This window comes from Selaginella moellendorffii, unplaced genomic scaffold (assembly GCF_000143415.4).
Source record: "Selaginella moellendorffii unplaced genomic scaffold, v1.0 SELMOscaffold_18, whole genome shotgun sequence".
NCBI lineage: Eukaryota > Viridiplantae > Streptophyta > Lycopodiopsida > Selaginellales > Selaginellaceae > Selaginella > Selaginella moellendorffii.
In genome coordinates, this window is record NW_003314279.1 from 2,162,720 (window position 1) to 2,185,951 (window position 23,232).

Genomic DNA, 23,232 nt, shown 5'->3' on the forward strand with positions numbered 1-23,232 from the left:
GATAGAATCGCTGATGAAGGACAAACAAAAGATTGAGAACAAGCTGGAGGCTGCTCTGGAGCAGATTAGCAAACTGACGCAGGATTTCGTCGCTCTCCAGAACAAGAACCTCGGAGATGGAGCATCAGATCACACTGCAAAGGAGGACCAGCAGCAGCAGCGAGACGACATACCAGAGCCGGAAGAGAAGCAGATAGTCGTCACCATATAAGCTTTCGACCAACTGGTACGTTTTTCTAAGATCAAGTTACTGTTATCCGTGCGTACATTTCAGCAAGGCACTCACTCGGGAGCGCCAGAAACGCATCGAGGAACCCATCGCTAACTTTGTCGATGACTGCAGTGCCTACGAGCTTGCAGCTCCCGTTCTCATCCATGGCGATTCCCTGGCCGCTCCTGTGCTTCCCACTGGAACTTCCCGTCGTGAGGAGCGTATCCACGACAAGAGCTGGAGCTCTATACACTGGACCTGCGGTGAAGAAAAACTCCGCGATGAATCTAAGCTCCACCTACAAGGGAGGGTAACCAGCAAGTTCATTAGATAAAGAAGAGAGGAGGCTGCTCTCTTTTTTTCTTTACCTTTCCTGTGTGTCGATCAATCACTCCTTCCAGAGCTTGCGGCTTGATCTCTATACGTAACGGAGGTGGAAGTGGAAGTCCCAGCAACTTGGTGGTGGAGAAACTCAGAGCTGGAATGGAAACGGAGCTTGGGTCGAACCGCACAGCCAATCTTCCCTGCTCCAAATCTTCCACCGAGCACGCGCTACCTCCTCCACCATCGGCGTTGTAAGCGAAATCTGGATACCAGGCAATCCCAAGCTTGCATCCACTGAGAGTTTCCAGCTTCACGGATTTGGCTGCGTTGCTCGCCGGGGATAGCCGCGCAGGAGAAGAAACACTGGCACCATCCGAGAGGCTCGACCGAGCTCGCAACGCCCGAAAGGATGCTGTGCTCGCGGACAGGCATAGCGTGGTCATCGACCACAAAAATTGAAGAGACAAAAAAAAGTGTATAAAGGAAAAATATTTCATGAACTTCGGTGATATGGTTTCTCTAGCTTGAGATATGAAACACACGCGAGGCTTGCAAATCTTGGAAAGAATGAAGTGCTCGCCAACCACGTGAAGTCCACAAAAAAAATTTAAGTTACCTCCAGCAAAAATTCGACAATGGTACACACTGACAAGAACTTTACATTCTCCCCCGCGGCCCAAATAAGATTTCTATCGTCGACTTCTCGACGTTCGTGACTTTGGTTTCGCTGTTGTTGACTGCAGCACGATAAGTGGTAAGCGAAGAGGTAGAAAAGCAAGCGTCAAACAGAGTTAACTCACCGACGGTGCCACACCAGATCCGAACAAGCCTGTGGTGCCTGGAACACCTACAAAGAAAGTGTTTTAGAATCACAGGAAGGAAAGCAAAACGATCGCACAGACCAAATATAGAGGGCGTTGTTCCAATCGACGGAGCCGAAGGAGGGAAAAGAGATGGTATTTGTAGAGTTAGTCCCGAGACCGAAGACGTCGAGTTAAAGCCTTGTGTGGATGCGCTTCCCAGAATCGACGGGAATGGTGAAGACGACGACGCAGGAGTGAATCCTCCAGGGGTAGGAGTGAAGGCAGCCGATGATCCCGCTGCTGGCAATGGAGGCGCCGAGGGTGCGTAAGCAGCAAGCTCCGAAGGCTTAAGAGCGCTTGGATGCACTCTCTTTGCCGCTGCTTCTCGCTTTGCGTTCTCTCGCATGTCAGCCTCGAGGAACGGATCGTTGTCATCACCCCTCCGCCGCTGGTTGGCGAGGAAAGTCAGCCGTATCGTTTCCAAAAACTCGTGTAGTGATTCCACCTGGAAACCGCAGCTTAACCCGGAGAGAATAACAAAGAAACGAGTACCTCGGCTGCAACATAGATGAAGAAGTCGTGCAAGTTGCTCATCACCGCGGGCAGCGACTGGAGAAGCGAAACGTCCGACACCGCTCTATCATCCTTGTCGTTGCGCAAGAGAAGCCTCTCGAGCTCTTCAACCCACTGCCTGTACTCGCCGAGCCGCCCCTCAAACTTTGCCACAGCCTGCTGCAAAAAAGGCGAAGGCTTCACGGGGACACCGATGTAGAAGTCCGAGACGTAGACGGCACCGGGAGCCTGCGCTGCGAACGAGGTCGGGGGCGTGGCTCCAGTTCCTCCGCCAGGAGCTCCTCCGGATGGACGCGGGAAACGCAGGCACAGCATCATGAAGGAGCGCACGGCTACCTCTGTGTTGCGGAGCATGTCCTTGACAGACTTCATGAGCTCCTGGAGCGAGCTTTGCTCTCGTTCGATTCCGATGGCAACACCCGAGAGCTCCTGAATTCACACCACGATGTTAGGATTGGCAAACGAGCAAAACCATATAGACAGGAAAGATAGACAAAGATCTACTAAGTTGATAGAACTAAACCCAAAGAAACAAAGAAGAGCTAAATACACAAACTCTAGCAATGGTATGGTCACAACTACTAAAGATTGCGAGAGAACGAACGATAGAAAAACCATATAGACAGGAACTATAGACAGCTATACTGACTAAGCTGATAGAACTAAACCCAACGAAACAAAGAAAAAGAAAGAACTGGCATACCTGGGAGATGCGTGTAGCATCGAGCTCGAAGCCTTTGTTTAGCGCAGCGGTGTCGTACAATCTCTCGCATTGATCCAGCCTCCAGCTCTCATCCCGGTACTCCAAGATCTTCTCCCTGGAAATGGCGGAAGATCATGAAAAATAACTTCGAAGTAGCTCACACTTACTCGATCTTGAGGAGCGCGCGCTGCGAGTCGGGATGGATGTCCGCCCATCTGGTACTGTAAGTCACTGGCGTGCGATCGTTCGTGACGAGGCCGAGCTGCCCGGATTGCGGAAGAACCTGCTGCTGCTGCTGCTGCTGTGGCTGCGTCTGTTGCGGCTGGAAGAGCGACGATGTCCCAAACGGCGACGATGACACAGAGAATGGCGAGGACGCGGGCGGCGTCGACGCAAATGGCGATGGAGCACTGGCAAATGGCGACGAGGACGCAGCAGGAGGAGCGAATGGCGATGGCGTGCTGCTAGCTGCGAATGGGGACGGGGAGGATGGCTGGAAACTAAACAGTGGGGACGAACCAGCAGCCATAGCCCCCTCCAAGAACCCTAAAACCTAGCGCCAAAAGGATTGTTTGCAAGGGACTGGACGATCGATGTATAGTTTGAATGGATCACGCCAAGCGCAGGGTCACAGCGCGCTTGTGGGCGTCCAGGCCTTCGACCTCGGCCATCATCGCCACGGACGGGCCGATCAAACCAAGCCCTTCGCGGCTCAGCGATTGCACGGTCATGTACTTGACGAACGAGTCCAGCGACACGCCGCCGTACATCCTAGCGTAGCCGTACGTCGGGAGGACGTGGTTTGTTCCACTCGCGTAGTCGCCAACGCTCTCGGGCGTCCACCTTCCCAAGAACACAGACCCTGCGAAGAAGAAGAAAGAGAAAAACTTCCACTCAATCGCGAAGAATGTGCTACGCAAACCTGCGTTTTTTATGTGATCCAGCCAAGCCTCAGCGTCCTCGGCGTTGACAATGAGATGCTCCGGCGCGTAGACATTGGAGAACTTGCAAGCCTGGAGAATGGATGCAAACTCTTATCTAGTTTTCTACGATCGCGTAAAGGACTGACTGACTGACCTCTGCCATGCCTGGAGCAACGACGATGAAGCTGTGACCCAGCGCGACCGACGCGATATCTCCCCGGGGAAGCTCCTGGCACTGCTTGTAAACTTGCTGTTCGATGGCCTCTAAGTCGACGCTGCCGACAGCCACGAGAACCACTTGGCTGTCCGGGCCGTGCTCCGCCTGTAAGTACACAAAGCGTTTCTAAGCAAAAAACAAAGCTAAAGCTTGACGAACCTGGGATAAGAGATCCGCGGCTACATGGATCGCATTCGCGTTTCTATCCGCGATGACAAGGACTTCCGAGGGCCCAGCAGGCATATCTATGGAGATCATAGACTCGCTATTCTGTAGGATAGAAAAGCTTGAAAAAACGGTAAACTAAGAAGGAAAATATGCAACTTCGTACCTGTAGCAACATCTTCGCAGCAGTTACATACTGATTTCCAGGGCCTAGGATCTTGTCGACCTGTGGCAATATGGAGATGGAACGTCAATCACGGAAGCTTCAACAACAAATTCTTACTTTTGGACAGGAATTAGTGCCCCATGCCATGGCAGCTACAGCCTAAACAATTCCAAAGATGAGAACACGTAACAAAAGAGCATGAAGAGTGGAGTACCTGTGCTCCTCCAGCTTTTAGGATGTGAGTAGCTCCAGCTTTCTTAGCACAATATAAAACTTCCTGCTTGCTCCACTAAGCTTGACAACTTTTCGAGGAAAACAAAACACGTACCGGACATATTGAACCGTCCGACCGTGGTGGAGTCGCAAGAACAATCGTCTCACATCCGGCAATACCTGCGGGCTATTAATCTTGCAGCTTTAAGAAGAAAGATCAGTGAAAGACATGACGTACCACTGCTAGCATGAGCGCTGTTGATGGAAGAACAGCCGTTCCACCAGGGACGTAAAGCCCGACGGCGTCGATACTCCTCGCAACTCGCCGGCATTTAACTCCCTGGGTGGCAAAACAGCCGAGGAGTTAGTATTTATCACACAAGCTCCAAGTTACCAGACTCGGATAGAGCACTGACGGGCATGGTTTCTACTTCAAGCTGTTGAGTCTTTCGCTGTGCAAGATGGAATTTGTAGATGTTGTCAAAGGCCACATCAAATGCAGCTTGGACATCTGGATCGAGCTGCCAAAACGTGAATGAGATCATACTTTCTTTGCGGCTTTGCAGAAAGATAGATCGAAAAGTTTTACCTTTGGATCTGGAAGGTCGGACACCCTTTCGACAATGTTGTCAAGCTCCACTCCATCGAATTTCTTGGTGTACCTGGAAAGCTCGCCAGCGAGAAGATATTAAAGGCACGAGCAAAGCGAAGAGAGGAAAAAAGAATGCTTACTTGATCACCGCTTCATCGCCAGAAAACCTCACATCTTCGACAATTGGTTCCACCTGTGACGGAAAAACTTAGAACGTCCCTCAAGCGCGATTTCTTCCTCACTGTTTTTAAAATGGAGGAGAAATCAATCCTGGGACGCGCTGCCAGGCCTTTCATATCGCTGTCGCTCAGCTCGGATAGCTTGTAAGTGCGCAATCGGAGCTGCTGGTTCTCCACAGCTGAGAATCTCAGGCTCAAATTCCAGGAATGTAGAAAGAGATTCACTCACCCGTGCCGATCTTCGCCATTGCTACTGGCGCTCTCCTCGCGCACCTCGCATTCTCGATCAGCGTCATGGACGGATGAGCAGCAGCCTTCATCGCCCTAGATCGCTGTTATTTTAGTTACTTAGATAGGATTTTAAACCTAGTCTTAAGAAAAACCCTAAAGAAGGTTCAAGCTTTCAAACCGAGGATAAGGTTGGATGTGAGAAGGTGTTCAAGCAGTGTTTTACAAATTTTAATCAATATGTGCCCTGTTTCAATCAATGCACCTTTCCAGTCAAAACAATAATAGTATAATTTAGCCTTTTTTCATTTATTCTTTGCTAAAATTTTTTTTTTTAGTTAAAAAAAATTGTTTTTATAGTAAAAAGAGTTGCTTCGTTAATTGTAATTTTTTCCCCCAAATATTTTCCTTGCTTTAAAGATATACCATAAATGTATCATTGAAATTTTGTTCTATAATGAATAAAATTATTTAGTTTAACTTTAAAAGTTGCAACTTTCTATTGTATCATTTTTTAAGTCATTGTCAACTATATATAACAAACTTCTTCATAAGAAATATCTTATAATATATCTAATCATCTTTTATTGTAAAGTCAATTTTGTAATTTTGATGAAATTGAATAATAAAATTTATATTTGTGAGGGCCAAATGTACGGCTACGATGCCGTATACTAATATTAGCGTAGTGGGATTTTGGTAGCCGTCGGATTGGTTTTAATCCGGACCACTCGCTCCTGTATATAAACTAGGGTTTTTGGGCTAATTTATATACACATTTCTGTATTCCCTTTCTATATTCCATGCACTCACATTGGTGGAGGTGAATGGCACTTTTGATTGTCCTTGGGGAGTGCTTGGATTTGGGATTTCAGTTTAGATCTAGCTTTTTCCATTTCCTTTCTTTTGTTCTTTCCTTTCAGGATTTTAGTTTAAATCTAGCTTTTTGCATTGTCTAGATCTACCATTTCCTTCTAGCTTTTTGTCGTTTCTCTTCTTTTGCTCTTTCTTTTTCATTCGTCTCCATAGTGTAAGTGACTAATTTTTCCATTCTACTTTAGTCACTTAACCACGCCTCCGACCACTTGGAGGAGTCTCTTTCACAACCTCCATAAGTCCTATTTCGGACTTGGGCTTGCTAGCCCCGAGAATGGCATTCCCGCCACTCAACCTTTGCACCTAGTCCAAGTGCTTCGCATGTCCGATCCCATGACCGACACCCCAAAGTACCATTGACATATCAGCCTGTTACGCTAAGGCTATGCCCCTTCACCTTGGTCACACCGGTGGTCTAACACCAATTGCATCATAGTCCCACCTCTCAAGGACAAGGCATGAGTGATCATTCCAGATCCCCTCCTTAGCGTCCTTAAGATGCCCACAGACATGGGGATTCGCCTTCCCCAATATCCCTTTTCTGGTCCCCATCAAGTCCCTTTCTACCCATGGCCGTGTTCACCAACACTGCCACTGGATTGAGGCCCACAAGCCCGACCACTAAGTCCCACGGACCTCTGGGACTTCCTCACCACCCGACTATATCCTTAGTCACTACACTAGAGGACTACTTCTCTTCCTTTCCATAGTCTGGGCCTTTGGGACAACATTTCGGAACACCGTGGCCCTAGACAAGCCTCATAGGTACTCTCCCCGCCTTCCGCCTTTGGGTGCTCTAGCCATGGGCTTAGAGCGAGGTTCCGTTGAGCCACGCTAGGTATCCAAGTAGGTAGTGCCACCCACACTTGGATTGGGAGCATCAGCCAGTCGATCTCTCGGGGGAACTAGAGTTGGCTCTTGAACACTTCACCAAGCTACCCTATTTGTCGATCCGTATTCACTCTAGTCTTGGACTTCCCAGTGGTCAGTTCATCACCCAACACTGGGGGCATGGCCTTCCTGGGCCAAACTGGCCTTTCCTAGCCAAACTGGCTCCAGTGGGGTCCAACCCCCACACTCTCCCTACTATACTTTTGGAAGCCCCAGCAGCCCCCCCCCCCCCCCCCGGGGGACGATTGCTTTGGGCTTTCACCCAACTGCCTATATTAGTATTCAGACTCGGACTCGAACTTGAACTCGGACTCAGTCCCGGTTTTGGACTCGAACTCAGTCTCAGTCTCGGTCTCGGTTCCATCTCGGACTCCATCTCGGGTTCCACTCGGACTCCATCTCAGGTCCATCTCGGACTCCATCTCGGGTCCATCTCGGACTCCATCTCGGGTCCACCTCAGACTCCATCTTGGACTCTACTTCGGGTCTATCTCGGACTCCACTTCAGGTCCATCTCGGACTCCATCTCGGACCCCATCTCGGACTCCATCTCAGACTCTATCTCGGGTCCATCTCGGACTCTTCCATGTGTCATGTGTTGGTCCTTTTTGGGTCCCTTTTTGGAGCCTTGCTTATTAATTGCCTCGAGCTCGCTCCTCGAGCACTTTGTTGGGAGTTCCACTCCCGCTCTCGACCTTCCAAGTCGGAGCTTTTAGTCCAAACGTGTTACGCTCGTTTGGCTTTCGCTTTGGCCACTACTACGTGGCACCCTTTTCGGCTCCACTTTGGGGCCTAGGGATTTTGTATCTCACACATGGCAAATCAACAATCTCCTCCTTTGACTCTGGAGCAGCAGTTGGTACAATTGCTTGATGCTATGTGCTTGCAATTGAACAACCAAACTCAATTGATAGCGGCATTCACGGCACGTGGTACAACTCCTTTTGCTCTTGGTGCCAATCCTCGCGTTCAACCGGAGTTCTTTAGCGGGAATCCTGGGGATGATGTGTACCATTGGTTTGATCACTTTACGGTGATTGCCACATATCATTCTTGGGATGATGCTCGACATTTGCGTGAGTTTCCCACATGTCTCCAAGGGACGGCATTGCGGTATAACAGTTTGGGAGCAGCCACTCGCGGGGATTGGAGTGTTCTTCCGGATGTCTTCAAATGTGTCTTCGGACATGCCAATGACTGTGATGATGCTTTCCAACAATTGCATCGTCTTCGCCAAGGGCCACCTGAGTCAGTGATGCAATTTGGTGTTCGTTTCCGAAGTCTTTTGCTTCGTGTGGAGCCACATATATCAGAGCTGATCAAGCTAAGAATGTTGTAGCTAGCACTTCGTCAAGATCTTGTCGGACTTGTGCATGCACTTGCTCCCGCCACCCTTGACGATGCTCTTCGCTTGGCACAACGTTATGAGACGTTGCCTCTTCCACTTCTCGCTGCACGTCCTTCAGCTCCACTTCCTGTGGGTGATGGTCCTATTCCAATGGAGGTTGATGCTACTACTGCTCAAGTCCAAGGTCAAGGGCGAGGACGTGGTCGTGGCCGTGATGTTCGCTACTGGGCATGTGATAAAGTTGGTCATACTTATCGGCATTGTCGGCGTTTTCCGGATTGGCGACCTCCATTTCCTGGGTGGAGACCTTGGCATTAGCAACGTCCCGTTGGTGCTGCTGCAATGGAAGGTTTGCATCCGGAAAACGAGGAGTCACGCAAGTAATGGAGGGACCTTGCACGAATAAGTCAATGACCCTTCCATCTTTCTTTCGGGAGTATCATCAAGGGGTTCACTCGGCACCAGTTCATCCAGTGTTTACTTTCCAAGCTCGTCTTTATAACAAGAGGTCTCCTATTATTCTCTCCGTGTTGGTTAATATAGGTTCAAGTTTATCTTCTATTGCTCGACCTGTTACCACACGTTGTCGTCTACACTTGCGTCGTGCGGCGGAACCAGTTTTCATTCTTTATGGCAACAGCCGTACACATGCATGTGCACAGGATGAGGCAGACCTGGTTGTGCGTGTGGGCAATCTCAAGCTTGAGTTGCAGTCGTTGCGGGTGGTGCCGAGTCAAGCTTTTGACCTCATTCTTGGTATGGATTGGTTGCAGCACCATCATGCCAAGTGTGACTTTGAGGCTTCTCCCCCTTGTCTCATACTTCCTTATGTTTCATCCATTCCTCTCACTTCTGTACCTCTTCGTCCCTTTACTTCTACCTCTGCTTCCATTACTTTTGTTTCCCCACTCTTTCCTCCTATGTTTCCATCTTGTTCTGCTCTTCCCTTTTTCGATCCCTCCGACGATCTTTGTGTTGCAGCAGTTGACCGGCTCATAAAGGAGTATTCTGATCTCTTTGACTTTGACCTATCGTCTGGAGCCAAGATTGCCACACGTCATCCGATTCCAACTGGGGATGCTCATTCAATCAAGGTTCCTGTTCGTCGTCATTCACCAAAGGAAATCAAAATTTTACATGCAAATGTCAAGGAGATGTTGGAGAAGGGTGTTATTCGGAAGTCGAGGAGTCTTTGGGCATGTGAACCTCATCTTGTGACGAAGCCTGATGGGAGTATTCGTTTCTGCATTAACTATCATCCGTTAAACGACGTAACGATCCTGGATGTGTACCCTCTTCTTCACACTACTGATCTCTTGGATCGTCTGGGGCGAAATCGTTGGTTCTCCAAGCTAGATCTTGCTTCTGGGTATTAGCAAGTACCGATGGCCGAAGAAGATATTCCTAAGACTGCTTTTCGTACACCATTTGGTTTGTATGAGTTCTTGGTGATGCCATTTAGTTTGAACAATACTCCAGCAACTTTTCAACGGATGATGGACGAGGTTCTTTGCGATATGCTGGAGGTGATTGCTGACTTCATTGATGATGTCTTGATCCACTCGGAGGGGACGTGGGAGGAGCATATTCGTGATGTTTGTAAAGTGTTGGATCAACTACGCGACGTTGGTTTAAAGTTGAAGTGGTCGAAGTGCATGTTTGGATCCAAGGACACAACTTATCTTGGGTACTGTATTTCTCGTGAGGGTTTGCAAATTAATCCTAACAAACTTGTGGCTATTCTAAAGTTCCCTACTCCGAAGTGTGTGAATGATGTGCAGTGCTTCTTGGGCAAGGTGCAGTATCTCGGGCGTTTTATGGATCATCTTTCTGATCGCACTGCACCATTGCGAGCGTTGTTGAAGTCATCAACATCATCTTTCATTTGGTCTTCAGATTGTGAGTGGGTGTTCAGGGATCTCAAAGAGTTATTAACAACTCCTCCGGTTTTAGCATATCCTGACTACACTCGACCTTTTATTTTGCGTGTGGATGCTTTTAACATTGGTCTTAGAGGTGTGTTAATGCAAGAGAGCTCGAGTGTGCCTGGTCAGCGCCATCCCATTACATATATAAGCCGTACCTTACAACCAGCGGAGATGAACTACTCTACGACAGAGGAGTGTTTAGCGGCAGTCTGGGGTTTTGAGAAACTTCATGCATATCTACATGGTTCTCAGACATTACTTGAAGGTGACCATGCTGTTGTTACTTCGTTATTAAAGCGGAAGAACCTGGTTGGTCGTACGGCTCAGTGGGCTTTGAAGCTTCAGATATATGATTTTGATGTTATTCACCGCCCAAGGAGTTCTATGGCTAATGCTGATGCCCTTTCTCGAGCTCCTCTTCCTTCTTCACTCTCTTCTCATGTTTCTGACGAGCCTGTTGTTCCAGCATCTATGGATTTTCTAGACGAGGATTCTATGCTGTCGGCAGTTGCTGTACTTGACATTTAGTGTCCACAAGGTGCAGAGCAAGATCTACCTTCGCTTGATGAGGTTCGTGAGGCTCAAAAGATTGAGCCCTAGATTCAAAAGCTTCGAGATGGGTTTGAGAATCCTGCATCACTTGCTGATGACTTGCCTTTCCGGCATTTACATTCTAAATATCGTCTTGAAGATGGCCTTCTTTATTTTGTGGGGACAGATCCTGATGATCATTTACGGCTGATGGTGCCTTCTATCTTTATTCCACGGTTTCTCCATACCTACCATGATTCTCCTGTTCTAGGTGGGCATATGGGACATCGTTGTGTAATTGAGAAGCTACGCAGGTCTTTCTATTGGCCGGAGATGCGACGTGATATTATTCGGTATGTGCGTAGCTGCATTTGGTGCCAAACTCGTAATACTCCCCCTCGAGCTACAGAAAGACGGTTGGAGTCAATTGTAGTTTCCCGTCCGTTTGAGTTTGTGGCGTTTGATCTTATGGGACCTTTTCCACGATCAACTGCTGGCAATGAGTATGTTATTATTGCTTCTGACTATTTGACTCGTTGGGTGGAAGTTAGTGCTCCTTTTCCACAATCAACTGTTGGCAATGAATATGTTATTATTGGTTCTGACTATTTGACTCGTTGGGTGGAAGTTAGTGCTCTTGCTAGCGCCTCTGCAACTACTGTTGGATACTTCCTCCTCAATCAAGTGGTGTTCCAGCATTCTTGTCCAGAGCGCATTCTTTTGGATAATGGTCCCGCATTTATGGCTGAGACATTTCATGTTTTGACGTCTCGGTTGGGGATTCGCTACACTTTCATGAGTGCTTATCATCCACAATCAGACAGTCTGGTGGAACGGCTCGTTCGGACGTTCAAGGGGATGATTGCAAAGTATGTGAACTTTCAGCATTCGGATTGGGATAGTTAATTGTCGTCTCTTCAATATGCATATGTCACTAGGGTGCAGAGTTATGTTGGTGCTTCACTATATAAACTTCTATATAGTCATGATCCAATATTACCAACAGAGTTGGGTTTACCTTCGCGATTGCCACGAGCTGCGGATGCTAGGTCATGGGATCAATATTTGACAAACATTCTTCCACTTGTCCGAGCGGAGTCTGTCGAACACTTAGGCTGCATACAAGTGGGACAACAATGGTGCTACAACTCCCATCATCGTCCACCTGTAGAGTACAAAGTGGATGATTTGGTGTTAGTCTGTTTTCCCCATCTTACGGTACGTGGTTTATTTAAGGGGCTCCTTGCACAGTGGAAAGGACCGTATCGGGTGTTACGGCAAGTTGGACCACAAGTTTATGAGGTTTGGCATGACATCCAACAGGCCGATCCTCCAGAGGTTGTGCATGTGCAGCGGTTGAAACACTTCATACAAAGGGATCATGAGCAGTTAATACCATCTACAAATCTACCGATGCCTCCTCCTGATGTTCCTCCAGATCCCGGCCCGTCTACAAGAGAACCCTAATGATCTTCCATTATTCCAAGAGGAGGGGATGATGTGAAGGCCAAGTGTACAGCTACGATGCCGTATACTAATATTAGCGCAGTGGGATTTTGGTAGTCGTCAGATTGGTTTTAATCCGGACCACTCACTGCTGTATATAAGCTAGGGTTTTTGGGCTAATTGATATGCACATTTTTGTATTCCCTTTCTATATTCCATGCACTCACATATTAATATTTAAATAATTTTTAGTGTAAATTACTTCTATTGTAGTTTCTAACTAAATTTCTTATTAATGCTACATTTCAATAAATATCTTCTTTCTTAAAGTTTATATATTGTAGTCTTCAATTGGATTTATTTCTCATGATAAAAATTAATGAATATCATATACATATTTTAAATTTTTAACTAGTAATTTAATTACTTTTATCAAAGTTTCTAAGTAAAGTGCTTTAAAATTTGGTTAAAATCCCACTCTTAAGTGCTAAGATTACATGTGAATATGATAATTGAGCTTTATAAGTTTAGTTAATTGCTCTCTTTATTTCAACATAATAATTTTTATTTAATGTTTGCAAAAGTTTCCTTTAATTACCCATGAATAATTACACAAAGTTAAAAAAGTATAATCACTATGTACTTCACCTTTAATAAAAAAATACCATATAATTGAATCTGAAAAGGATTGTATATAGAATTTACGAATGTTATCCTTGTCAAATTTTACTTCAAAGGTATTAATGTTTTTTTCTTTAATTAGGTATTTTTATTTATGATTTTGAATAAAACTATTATCTTAATAAATCAATCATTTGTATAAACCCTAATAGTAAGTTAATGAGATGCCTTAATTGAATTATTTATCTCGTCATACGCATGGAGGAAATTTCAACCCACATATTTATGAAATACAAATTAAAAAATTTATAAAAGTTAAAATATTGACATTTCATCTCACATATCTATGAAATACACATAAAAGAAATTATAAAAGTCAAAATATTGATTTACTTATCAACTTTATCCTTCTATTAATCTTGAAAATACTTGATAAATTCTCTTTAATTTTGAAAATTCACCTCAAAATGTTTGATAAGTTACTTAATCTTAGCTCACATAATAGTATCATTATAATAAGCTTGAATTAAATGATATATAATATTTTCAAAATGTTTCCATATTTCCCCATAATTTCACTTGACAAATAATATGTTTGAGCAAATTCCTCTTTACATGCCAAGTACATAATAGAATTTGACAATCAAATGTAGCTCTATATAAAAGTAAAATGAAATTAAATTATAGCATATTAAATTAATTACCCTATAACATTAATCTCCACTTCAACATCATCAATTAATGGTTTTCCAATCTAATATGTGTTCAAAAATTTAATTCTTAAGCATTGTCATTCATTAGGAATTGTAAATTATCAAAGATAAAATAAATGAAAGCTTTACTTTATAGCAATTACTTTCAAAAGTTTATTTTTCCTGAATCATAGACATACATAACACTTCATCATTATACAGATCCAGTAGCACTTTCCAGACAAATCCAACCCCCATTGCAGTGTTTCTACACTCTGGTTCCCTTTTCCAAGCAAAGTGCTAGGAGAATCTTAAATGCTCCAGTAAGAGGATTCCATACTATAAGATCTTTCCCTTTCACCCCAAGTAACAAACCACTGCTAGCATATAAAACATAATCCATGTCATGCTCCATAGCAACCCAGCTTGCTTCTTGTCCCACAAAGCGGTTGCATCTGTAAAGAAACCTTTGGCACATATACTCTAGACCCAAAACATGAGGACTACGATTCAAGTGGTGTGTGTAGTGAAGAGCTGCAACGGGTGTCTCTATGAGATCCTTCCATGCCTTGCACACGGCTCTCACGCGGAAGTGTAAAACAGCTGCTGGCAGGCGCTTGAGCACCTCCCCATTTTCATTTTCTTTAGCCAAATTCAAACCTAGTCTTAAGTGTCGCTGATCAAGAATGCGAGGTGCCCGAGGAGAGCGCCAGTAGCAGCGAAGATCGGCACGAGTGAGAGGAAATCTCTCTCCACATTTCTGGAAGTTGAGCCTGAGATTCACAGCTGTGGAGAAGCATGAAGCTGTGATGAAGTAGGCAATGTTTTCTCTCCGCTTTTCTCGTGCCTTTGATATCTTCTCGCTGGCGAGCTCCCAGATACACCAAGAAATTCGCTTGGCAACATTGTCGAAAGATCTTCCAGATCCAAAGTTATAACTTTTCTATGTTGCAAGAGTCAGATCTCATTCACGTTTTGGCAGCTCGATCCAGATGTCCAAGCTGCATTTGCTGTGGCCTTTGACAACATCTATAAATTTCTCGCACGGCGGAAAACTCAAGAGCTTGAAGTAGAAACCATGCCCGGTAACTTGGAGCTTTCGTGATAAATGCTTACTCCCCAGCTGTTCTAGGGAGTTAAATGCCGGCAAGTTGCGAGGAGTATCGACGGGCCTTTACGTTCCTGGATCAACAGCGCTTATGCTAGCAGTGGTACGTCATGTCTTTCACTGATCTTTCTTCTTAAAGCTGCGAGATTAATAGCCCGCAAGTATTGCCGGATGTGAGACCATTGTTCTTGCAACTCCACCACGGTCAGACGGTTCAATCTGTCCGGTATGTGTTACTTTTTCTTTCCACGAAAAGTTTTCAAGCTTGATGGAGCAAGGAAGTTTTATATTGCGCTAAGAAAGCTGGAGAAGCACAGGCACTTGAAAGTATTTTTTCTCTCTTGTTGCATATACTCATTTTTGGAACTGTTTAGGCCGTAGCTGCCATGCCATGAGGAACTCATTCCTGTCCAAAAGTAAGAACTGTTGGTGACACTTCCGTGACTGACATTCCATCTCCATATTGCCACAGGTTGACAAGATCCTGGGCCCTGGAAATCAGTATGTAACTGCTGCGAAGATGCTGCTACAGGTATAAAGTTGCGTTTGCTTTTCTTACAGAATAGGGAGTCTATGATCTCCATAAATATGCCTGCTGGTCCCTCGGAAGTCCTTGTCATCGCGGATAAAAACGCGAATGCGATCCATGTAGGAGCTTCCCTGGGGAGTCGAGCGTCGCAATAATAAAATAACTCACAATGAAAACAAAATTCTGCTACTTTCTTTCCTTTTAACTCCTTAACATAAGGCAGAGTCATTCACTTGGGGAAACGAAGCCATCGGCATGAGGATTGCCCCTGCTTAAATAGGTACGATATTGTCATCCTCATGGAAACTTGGGAAGCAGAAGATCGACAGCTCGGTGACTTCCCAGGGTTTGAGAAATACACTACCTGGGCAAATGTCCGCAGACCGCATTGAACATTAGCCATTTACATCCACCAGGAATGGAACATCAAGATCCATTCAATCACCCATGGCCCAGATGGACTCTTCACAGCTATAACATTTGACACAGGTGGAACCAAGCCACTGATCATCTGTGGATGCTATTTTCCCCCCATGTTGATCCAACACCTTACGATCACCTGATAGACCATGTCACTGTTGACCTGCTTCTTTTAGGAGACTAAGCACTACAAAGTCATTGCACATACCTTTGTGATCCTTATGCAAATTCACGCGCATGGGAGCCGAGGATCACGCCCTCAACCTCACAGGAGACAAGCTCCTCACTTTGCCATGACAAATGAACTCTATCTTTAAGGGTGCCATGAAATGACGGGGGTCACCTGCTAGACATGGAATGTGAGTTCCACGCCCAGCTCATTTTGCAGATTGGATGATGTACACGAAAATATTTGACCATCCACCCATATCAAAGGGTAGAGGCATAAAATTAGGTCATCTCAGCAAAAAGTGTTTTAACAGTTTTCGTGGAAAGGCAAATGATTTCCACTGTGGGTTTTTACACATTTAAAGGTAAGAATGCTCATTTAGGCTTGAGTTTTCTGAAGGATCCTAAAGAATATTCACCCGTTTGCACTTAGTTACCTCTAGATGAGGATCAGATTTATGCTCGTTTGGCTGCACCCAGTTCTCCCTTCCACACCTACACTGTGTAAGGATGGCCCCAGCACTTTGCTTGGAAAGGGAACCAGAGTGTAGAAATACTGGAATGGGGGTCGACTTGTCTGGAAAGTGCTACTGGATCTGTTTAATACAAGGTTGCTCTGCCTCTTGGCTGGTCTGGCATATATTACTCTGCTGCAATTGTCAAGGATAACAATCTATATGCATACTGTAAAAGCAGCTTATCCTTAGAAGCGACATCATTTAACCATCCTCAATTTTATGGTTGGAGCTTTCCAACCCAACTAAATTACATGGAATAAATGCTGCTGGATTTGTGATTTTCACAGGTGATATATTTGTGGTGACAACTGGAAGATATAATAATAGAAAAACTCACAATGAAAGTAAGGCAGAGTTTCTTTGTTTTTAAACTCCGAACACTTCTCTCACTTGGTAAAGGGATGCCCTTCTTCGAATCGTGGATTGACGCTAGTATATAGATGTTAGTAGACTTTGATTATGAATATCTGGACTCACGCACAAATCAAACTCAAGAGAAACGGGCTTGCAGTTTCAAATCGCCCAACACGGTTGATAGGTTGAATCGAGTTGGTCCTCCAATTCTTTCATAAAAAGCCAGAAATTTGTGGTGCATAACCAGAATTGTGTTCTCGTAGACATATAGGTTCCTCGGTACCAGGCCCTTCCTCCACAAATCCTTTAGTAGGATCCATCCTCAACAAGTAAGATTTTGAATTGTCTGCAGTTGCCACAAAGAAGGACTTTGCGGAAGCTCAGCTAAAGCTTAACGAACCTACATGGATCGCATTCGCGTTTCTATCCGCAAACTTCCGAGGCTTTGGAGATTGCTAATCTGTATGATAGAAAAGCAAAAGACACAACTTAGCAACATCTTCGCAGCAGTTACATTCTGATTTCCAGGGCCCAGGATCTTGTCAACCTATGGCAATATGGAGATGGGATGTCAATCACGGAAACGTCACCAACAGTTCTTACTTTTGGACAGGAATGAGTGCCCCATGCCATGGCAGCGGCCTAAAGATGAGTATACGCAACAAAAAGAGTTTCAAGTACCTGTGCTTCTCTTTCTTAGCGCAATATAAAACTTCCTTTGCTCCATCAAGCTTGAAAACTTTTCGTGGAAAGAAAAACAAACACATACCGGCTTCGATCGACAATCGTCTCACATCCGGCAATACCTGCGGGCTATTAGTCTCGCAGCTTTAAGAAGAAAGATCAGTGAAAGACATGACGTACCACTGCTAGCATGAGCGCTGTTTTCAGGAACGTAAAGGCCGACGGCGTCAATACTCCTCGCCACTCGCCGGCATTCAACTCCCTGGGTGGCAAACAACCGAGGAGTTGGCATTTATCACACATGCTCCAAGTTACCGGACTCGGATACTTCAAGCTGTTTTCCGCTGTGCGAGATGAAATTTATAGATGTTGTCAAAGGCCACATCAAAGGCAGCTTGGACATCTGGATCGAGCTGCCAAAACGTGAATGAGATCGGACTTTCTTTGCGGTTGCAGAAAGATAGATCGAAAAGTTATACCTTTGGATCTGGAAGGTCGGACATTCTTTCGACAATGTTGTCTTCCATAGAATTTCTTGGTGTATCTGCAAAGCTCGCCAGCGAGATGGTCTTAAAGGCACAAGAAAAGCAGCTTCATCGCCAGAAAATCTCATTTCAACTTTTGAAAGAAAAACTTGAAACGAGATTTTCTTCCTCAAGTGTGATTTCTTTCTCACTGTTTTTAAAATGGAGCCCTTCATAGAATTTCCCGCTCAAATATCGCCGCTGCTATTCGCCCACCTCGCATTCTCGATCAGCGGTTGAGCAGTCATATTATTAGGGTTTTCCGCAGGGTTTTATTAGGTCAGCCAGGCATGGCGGAGGAGGAAGAGGATCCGTGGAGCGATGGCGATGGCGATGGTGGTGAAGGCCCTCGAGAATCCGAATGGCAGAGCAGGAATTTCCACACGGTAGTGTCACTCTTCCTTCGATTCGCTCGAGTTTCCGTTTGATCGAGCGCAGATTTTCTAGCTCGGATACCGCGATGGTCTCTTTGCTGGGAAAGAATCGTCGGCACAGAAGGGGTTCGACGCTGGATTCAAGGAGTCGGCTCCAGCCGGATTCGATTGGGGGATTGCGAGAGGCATTACAAGGTCTTTTGGATCTTTGCTTTTCTTCTTCTAGAGATTGTAACAACTTTGGTGTTTGTAGTGCTTTTGCGGCATTGTCACCGAGGCATCAAGAGTTGCTGGCTCCGGACAAGAATGCGCGCGACGATCTAAAGTCTCTGCGCGATTCCATCTCCGGTATTTCCTCCAACGATGCTTTGGCCTCGTACCACAGCCACCAAGTCCTACGAGACGAAACCTCCACCGTGGCTGACGTTGGTGTCTTGAGCTCTCAAGCCAAAGCAGCGGCAGACAAAGCTTCCATCGCCTACGATGCTCTTCTACAAAATAGTCGATCCAACAATCTCAGGTAAAAGCTTCTCAAGCCTGATCCCTTTATCGCTAAAGTAGCCAACTTCAGCATGACGGAAGTTCCAAGAAGTTGACAGAACGAGATGGACACAAACATATTTGCGAAAAGTCTCGACGATCCGACACGAAAAGTAGCTAGGAAAGTTTCTCAAGACTTGAGTGGTTTTGGTGGACGAGAAGGCTGTTTTCGTGGACTTTTAGGTGGTTTTCTTCGGTGCGAAGAAGCTGGCTGCCATTCGCAAAGCTGGATTCCCCGGCAGCCACGCTGCTTGCCGCGAAGAAACTATTTTTTGGAATTCCAAGTCTTTGTGCGGTGGCAACAGTGGACGCCGTGCTCATCGACACCAACACCGTCAACAGTGAAAGAAGCCTGGCGATGCTCCTCTTTCCAAAGTACGAGCCAAGTCGACAAGGAATGTGTCGCGCACTTGCGCGGGTCAAACAACGCACGGGGACCTTTGACACGGAGGACGGATCTTTGGCTTTGGACCGGGCTCCAACACAAGCAGTGTCGGGACTCGCCGAGTTCCCGTGCCGGCATCTTTGAACGGATCAAATCCATATCCAAAGCCCAGCCTCTTCCTTTTCTCGTCATTATCATAAAGGAAAAAAGAGAGAAGCAGAAAGATCTGATAGATAGCTCCTGGCTAACATTCGCTTGTATAAGAGCACTTTCGCGCGCGCTGGGCGAGGCCGACGTGGCGGCGGGCTTTCCACGCGTGCGGCCACGTCGGCATAAAGGCGGAAAGCGCGCGGCGCGAGTCAATGAATGCGAGATGCTTCGTCGCGTGGACGCCGACGGCGACATATCTATCTATCTATCTCTGACACGTCACTTGGCCGCCCCGTAGTACGTGGACGTGTTCTCCTCCCTCCCTTTTGTTGCGTTGCGGGCTCCCGAGATTCGGATTACCTGGCTGTGGCTTGCCTGTCGTCCACGTCAGGCGATATGGCCATCCATCCCATCATCCGGCCCCCATGCGCCCATTGGTCTAGCGTGGCCTCGGCAAAAACGGTTGATGTGGATGATACTGCGCGCCAAAAGTCAGAATGTAAAACGTGCTCGATCGCATTTCATGCAGTGACGTGAAGCGCCAACTTTTTTTTTTTTGGACCCATTTCTTTCCCTTGCGGCCGTACACTATTGGCATCTCAATCAAAGCAGTTGGTCACAACCATATCGCGACCAAAAACCCCCCCCAAGAGAGAATTAGAAACGAGTTTTTGGCCACAAGAAAAAAATGAGACAAAATGTTTTGGTCATGCGCTTTTTTCGTTGCGTAGCGCCCGAAGTCTAGATGCCCGGTGGACCAGGTGATGCATTGTTTTTTTTTCCCTGTGATGTGTGTGTGGTGTTCTAGAAGCCCGCAAGGCGAGAGGGGAGACCCCGCGTCTATTCTTTGCGAGCGTTGAGCTTCAAAGCAGTTGCCTGTGGGTGGGATTTTGGGCAAAATCAATTCAAGCCAATCGAGATTGACACCGGGCACCGCCTTTATCTGTGTCAACAAGCCCCATCTGGAAAATGGCACCAACCCTTTTTCCCCTTTCAAAGCTTTTGTGTGGCCGCGTACCACAAGCCCGAAAATGCTGCATGCGCCTCTCTTTCACACGGCAAAAACTACCAAGGATTAGATCCATAGGTCACTGAATCTCGTTTCTTTTAAGATGAGATAGGATTAGATAAGGTTAAAGATCACGCCCATGACGTGTGGAGCGAGTGAATGGCCGCCACCTCCGCCACCTTGAATCCCCCATTATAAATTTACAGCCAGCCCGTGTGTACTCTCCAACGCGGAGGAGTTTAAACAAAGAATATCCCGGGAAATATATTGCTGTGTCAGTCAAGGAGCTCTCTCTCTCAAGCAACGAGAAAGAAAAGAAAAGCCTCCCCCAACTCAAAAGCAAACCTAAAAGCTTATCCTCTTATCCTAAAACCGCCAGCCCGGCAGCAAGCAAATGGGGGGATGAGATCACAGCCAAGATCCCCATCGCGCATCCCCATCCCATCCCATACCACCACACTACCCATTGGATAAGGCCCCCCCGGGCGTTTTTTAAAATCCCGCGCACCGACGGCCAGGATCTCCCCTGCCCCGGAATGCCCGGCACATCCGACGGCCGCGATGCGCCCCCGGAATGTCGTGCAAGCCAAGGCCCCCAAATGCTTCGAGCTTATCCAGTGGGCTTGTGAGATCAGACTGACTGGAAAACAAGCCTATCCGCATCATCGTAGGTACGTTAAGTAAAAAAGCCAGGATTTTTACCCGCGGGGGAGGTAAAAAACCGACACCCACGCCTCTATCTCTTGTGGGGGGAAAGAGGAAAACAATAAAATTAAAACCTCGTTCGTTGGTCTGGGGGGTCCGTGTTATATCATCCACAGCGTGGTAGTGAGATTCGCCCTAAGCGCGGTGTGGACGAAGAAGAGGAGGAGCTCGTAGCGTTCTCTCCAATCTTCGCCTTTTTATCTCTTCTTGCCCGCCCTCTGTGAGAGTTCTTCGGTTGGAAGGAAGAGGATCTAATCTCGAGTGGGAGCTCCCGCCGGGCGTTGGTTGTATTCGGCGAAGCTTGGGGGATAAGAGGGAATCCACGCTTTGATACCTTCGTTCTCCTCTGGCGGTAGATGATCCTCCAGCCCAGCGCGCGCATTCGCATTCCAGTGGCGATTTGGGCGGGATTGGAGATGGAGAGCGGCAGCGATCGGTCGCCAGTGGAGGAGAAGAGTAATCCGCGGGATCATCACCATCCCCAGCACCAGCTAGGGAAGCTCCAGATGCTGCCGGCATTGCCAAGGATTGTGCTGGTTGTGGAGTCGATTGGAGATTTCCAGGCGCGGCACGGCGGCGATGGGGGCGATTCCTCCTCTTCCCCTCGCTGCTCCTCCACGTCCACCTCCTCCATCGGCGCCTCCGATTTGGGCGAGAATGTGGATGAGAGCAATGAGGTGGAAAGCCCCCTGCGCGATTCGTCCTCGTCGGGGCCCCTGGAGCGCATGGAGACGCTGGAATCCTCGCTGCCGCTCAAGTAAGCAGTGTTCTTCCCCCATTTCATTTTCCTTGCTCTTCCAAGAAGCTCTCTCCTCATTCTTTGTCTCTTCGCGCGATTCCAGGCGAGGATTGTCGCAGTTCTTCGATGGCAAGTCGAGATCTTTCACATCGCTCAAGGAGGTGGCGTCGGCAGCATCGGCGACGCAGCTGCGCAAGCCCGAGTACCCATTCAAGCGGCGGAAGATGGTGATGCACAGCCAGATGCGCAGCCGCGCCAAATCCTCCTCCAATCTCCGCAAGATGCTGGGCCGCGCCGGGGGCGAGGCGTGGTCGCCACCGAGATTCGTCAGCGTCAGCTCCTTCCTACCCAGATCTTTCTCGCTCTCCAACATCGTCCACCAAAACGTTTAGGGTTCTTGGCGGGATGGAGAATACTCACACACACACACACACACACACACACAAAGCAAATGCGCTGGTACTCTTTCAAACGTAGCGGTGGACAGCCTCAATTTTGGAAACTTCTCTCTTTCATCTCTTTCCTCTTCCTCTCTTCTTGTACAAATACCAAAGCATTTCCATTCTCTCTTTTCTTTGTTCTTGGAGAGTTCTTTGTGAGAGTTCTTTGTGATTAGGCTCTTGGTGGAGTTCTTTTCGTATCATCTTATCGACCAAAGCTCATCGCTTGTCATCGTTTCGCGAGCGTTCTCTGGGTGAAAAACTTGGTTTTGCGCGTTTTTTTTTTATTCTCTGTTTTTCCGTAGATTTCGAGCACCAAATCCGATCCTGCTGCCCCTCCCCGGAAGAACGAACTGTAGCATAGCAGCAGCCAACATCACGCAGAATCCAGAGTGCCTTGGAGGGCCTACTCCTCCACAGCACACAAATCACACTATAAACACCGCTGCGCGGCTATGCCTCGGGAGAACAAACTCGGCTCCTTTTCCCCGCTTCTTTTCTTTCTTTTTCTCGCTCTTCCTGGGTCGATGAGAGGAGTCCCTGGAAAGAGAAGGATGATACAGAAAAATACAAATAAAGTAACGTAGAAAGGAAATCTCGTACCTCGCTTGCGATGATAACATCCGAATCAGTTGCTGTGGTTTTTGTCTGAAAGGCTCTGTGTTCTGGAAACTTTTCCCTGCTTGTCTCCTGTTCCCGGCTGCTGGCGCTGTTAACGGAGAACACTTTCGCTTTAAAGCCTTTCTTCTTGTTCTTTCGAGTCAGCAGCAGCGGCAACAGTGGCAACGGCAGCAGCGGCGTTTTGTTTCTCCTTCAAGATTGATGGCTGGAGCGACCTGCGGCAGAAGTGAGCTCAATGAGAGATGCCGCGGACAGCAATGGCGACGACCACGAGGCCGGAAACCAGAAAATCCAAAGAGCATGACGGTTACCTTCAGCTGAAGTGACGACTGTG

The 23,232-nt window shown here is 46.9% G+C and overlaps 5 protein-coding genes and 1 long non-coding RNA gene across 7 annotated transcripts; 2 read left to right on the forward strand and 4 right to left on the reverse strand.

The window, feature by feature from the left end:
* Positions 1–208: 208 nt before the first annotated feature.
* LOC9650381 lies at positions 209–1,035 on the reverse strand. Its single transcript, XM_002972149.2, has 2 exons — positions 580–1,035; positions 209–509 (listed from the first exon to the last, which is right to left on the reverse strand). The coding sequence occupies exons 1-2, from the start codon at positions 1,030–1,032 to the stop codon at positions 243–245; spliced, it is 720 nt and encodes a 239-aa protein (XP_002972195.2). The 5' UTR covers positions 1,033–1,035; the 3' UTR covers positions 209–242.
* On the reverse strand, positions 1,025–3,163 carry LOC112346920 (nuclear pore complex protein NUP58-like). 2 transcript variants are annotated; one of them, XM_024676825.1, is made up of 6 exons: positions 2,782–3,163; positions 2,615–2,729; positions 1,891–2,340; positions 1,438–1,843; positions 1,336–1,373; positions 1,025–1,272 (listed from the first exon to the last, which is right to left on the reverse strand). In XM_024676825.1, exons 1-6 carry the CDS (start codon positions 3,141–3,143, stop codon positions 1,225–1,227), a joined length of 1,419 nt encoding a protein of 472 aa, XP_024532593.1. In that variant the 5' UTR covers positions 3,144–3,163; the 3' UTR covers positions 1,025–1,224. The 2 variants fall into 2 exon arrangements, with proteins under 2 accessions (XP_024532593.1, XP_024532592.1); XM_024676824.1 differs by having other exon boundaries at positions 1,336–1,382.
* A 19-nt stretch (positions 3,164–3,182) lies between these two features.
* LOC9650382 (histidinol dehydrogenase, chloroplastic) lies at positions 3,183–5,429 on the reverse strand. Its single transcript, XM_002972150.2, has 14 exons — positions 5,299–5,429; positions 5,133–5,248; positions 5,031–5,083; positions 4,888–4,960; positions 4,715–4,819; positions 4,537–4,638; positions 4,414–4,485; positions 4,300–4,362; positions 4,203–4,244; positions 4,086–4,145; positions 3,914–4,024; positions 3,692–3,859; positions 3,537–3,627; positions 3,183–3,476 (listed from the first exon to the last, which is right to left on the reverse strand). The coding sequence occupies exons 1-14, from the start codon at positions 5,387–5,389 to the stop codon at positions 3,226–3,228; spliced, it is 1,398 nt and encodes a 465-aa protein (XP_002972196.2). The 5' UTR covers positions 5,390–5,429; the 3' UTR covers positions 3,183–3,225.
* Positions 5,430–18,204: 12,775 nt separating this feature from the next.
* On the forward strand, positions 18,205–19,470 carry LOC9650384 (uncharacterized protein YAE1). The gene is made up of 4 exons (XM_024677079.1): positions 18,205–18,321; positions 18,383–18,504; positions 18,563–18,829; positions 18,881–19,470. The coding sequence occupies exons 1-4, from the start codon at positions 18,226–18,228 to the stop codon at positions 18,903–18,905; spliced, it is 510 nt and encodes a 169-aa protein (XP_024532847.1). The 5' UTR covers positions 18,205–18,225; the 3' UTR covers positions 18,906–19,470.
* A 1,590-nt stretch (positions 19,471–21,060) lies between these two features.
* On the forward strand, positions 21,061–22,411 carry LOC9640634. Its single transcript, XM_002971944.2, has 2 exons — positions 21,061–21,855; positions 21,941–22,411. The coding sequence occupies exons 1-2, from the start codon at positions 21,455–21,457 to the stop codon at positions 22,227–22,229; spliced, it is 690 nt and encodes a 229-aa protein (XP_002971990.2). The 5' UTR covers positions 21,061–21,454; the 3' UTR covers positions 22,230–22,411.
* A 118-nt stretch (positions 22,412–22,529) lies between these two features.
* On the reverse strand, positions 22,530–23,198 carry LOC112346906. The gene is made up of 2 exons (XR_002992602.1): positions 22,881–23,198; positions 22,530–22,817 (listed from the first exon to the last, which is right to left on the reverse strand). It is a non-coding gene; the product is annotated as an uncharacterized LOC112346906 (long non-coding RNA).
* Positions 23,199–23,232: the final 34 nt, after the last annotated feature.

What these genes read in the sequence shown, in the direction of transcription:
- LOC9650381 (XM_002972149.2), bottom strand. Translation starts at nt 1,032, where the DNA reads ATGAAATATTTTTCCTTTATACACTTTTTTTTGTCTCTTCAATTTTTG. An exon ending in TTGATCGACACACAGGAAAG is followed by an intron (nt 510 to 579) that starts GTAAAGAAAAAA and finishes CCTCCCTTGTAG; the next exon opens with GTGGAGCTTAGATTCATCGC.
- LOC112346920 (XM_024676824.1), bottom strand. Translation starts at nt 3,143, where the DNA reads ATGGCTGCTGGTTCGTCCCCACTGTTTAGTTTCCAGCCATCCTCCCCG. An exon ending in CGCGCGCTCCTCAAGATCGA is followed by an intron (nt 2,730 to 2,781) that starts GTAAGTGTGAGC and finishes CGCCATTTCCAG; the next exon opens with GGAGAAGATCTTGGAGTACC. An exon ending in ATGCTACACGCATCTCCCAG is followed by an intron (nt 2,341 to 2,614) that starts GTATGCCAGTTC and finishes GTGTGAATTCAG; the next exon opens with GAGCTCTCGGGTGTTGCCAT.
- LOC9650382 (XM_002972150.2), bottom strand. Translation starts at nt 5,389, where the DNA reads ATGAAGGCTGCTGCTCATCCGTCCATGACGCTGATCGAGAATGCGAGG. An exon ending in GGCGATGAAGCGGTGATCAA is followed by an intron (nt 4,961 to 5,030) that starts GTAAGCATTCTT and finishes CGAGCTTTCCAG; the next exon opens with GTACACCAAGAAATTCGATG. An exon ending in CAGCGCTCATGCTAGCAGTG is followed by an intron (nt 4,486 to 4,536) that starts GTACGTCATGTC and finishes CAAGATTAATAG; the next exon opens with CCCGCAGGTATTGCCGGATG.
- LOC9650384 (XM_024677079.1), top strand. Translation starts at nt 18,226, where the DNA reads ATGGCGGAGGAGGAAGAGGATCCGTGGAGCGATGGCGATGGCGATGGT. An exon ending in ATTGCGAGAGGCATTACAAG is followed by an intron (nt 18,505 to 18,562) that starts GTCTTTTGGATC and finishes TGGTGTTTGTAG; the next exon opens with TGCTTTTGCGGCATTGTCAC. An exon ending in AGTCGATCCAACAATCTCAG is followed by an intron (nt 18,830 to 18,880) that starts GTAAAAGCTTCT and finishes AGCCAACTTCAG; the next exon opens with CATGACGGAAGTTCCAAGAA.
- LOC9640634 (XM_002971944.2), top strand. Translation starts at nt 21,455, where the DNA reads ATGATCCTCCAGCCCAGCGCGCGCATTCGCATTCCAGTGGCGATTTGG. An exon ending in GAATCCTCGCTGCCGCTCAA is followed by an intron (nt 21,856 to 21,940) that starts GTAAGCAGTGTT and finishes GCGCGATTCCAG; the next exon opens with GCGAGGATTGTCGCAGTTCT.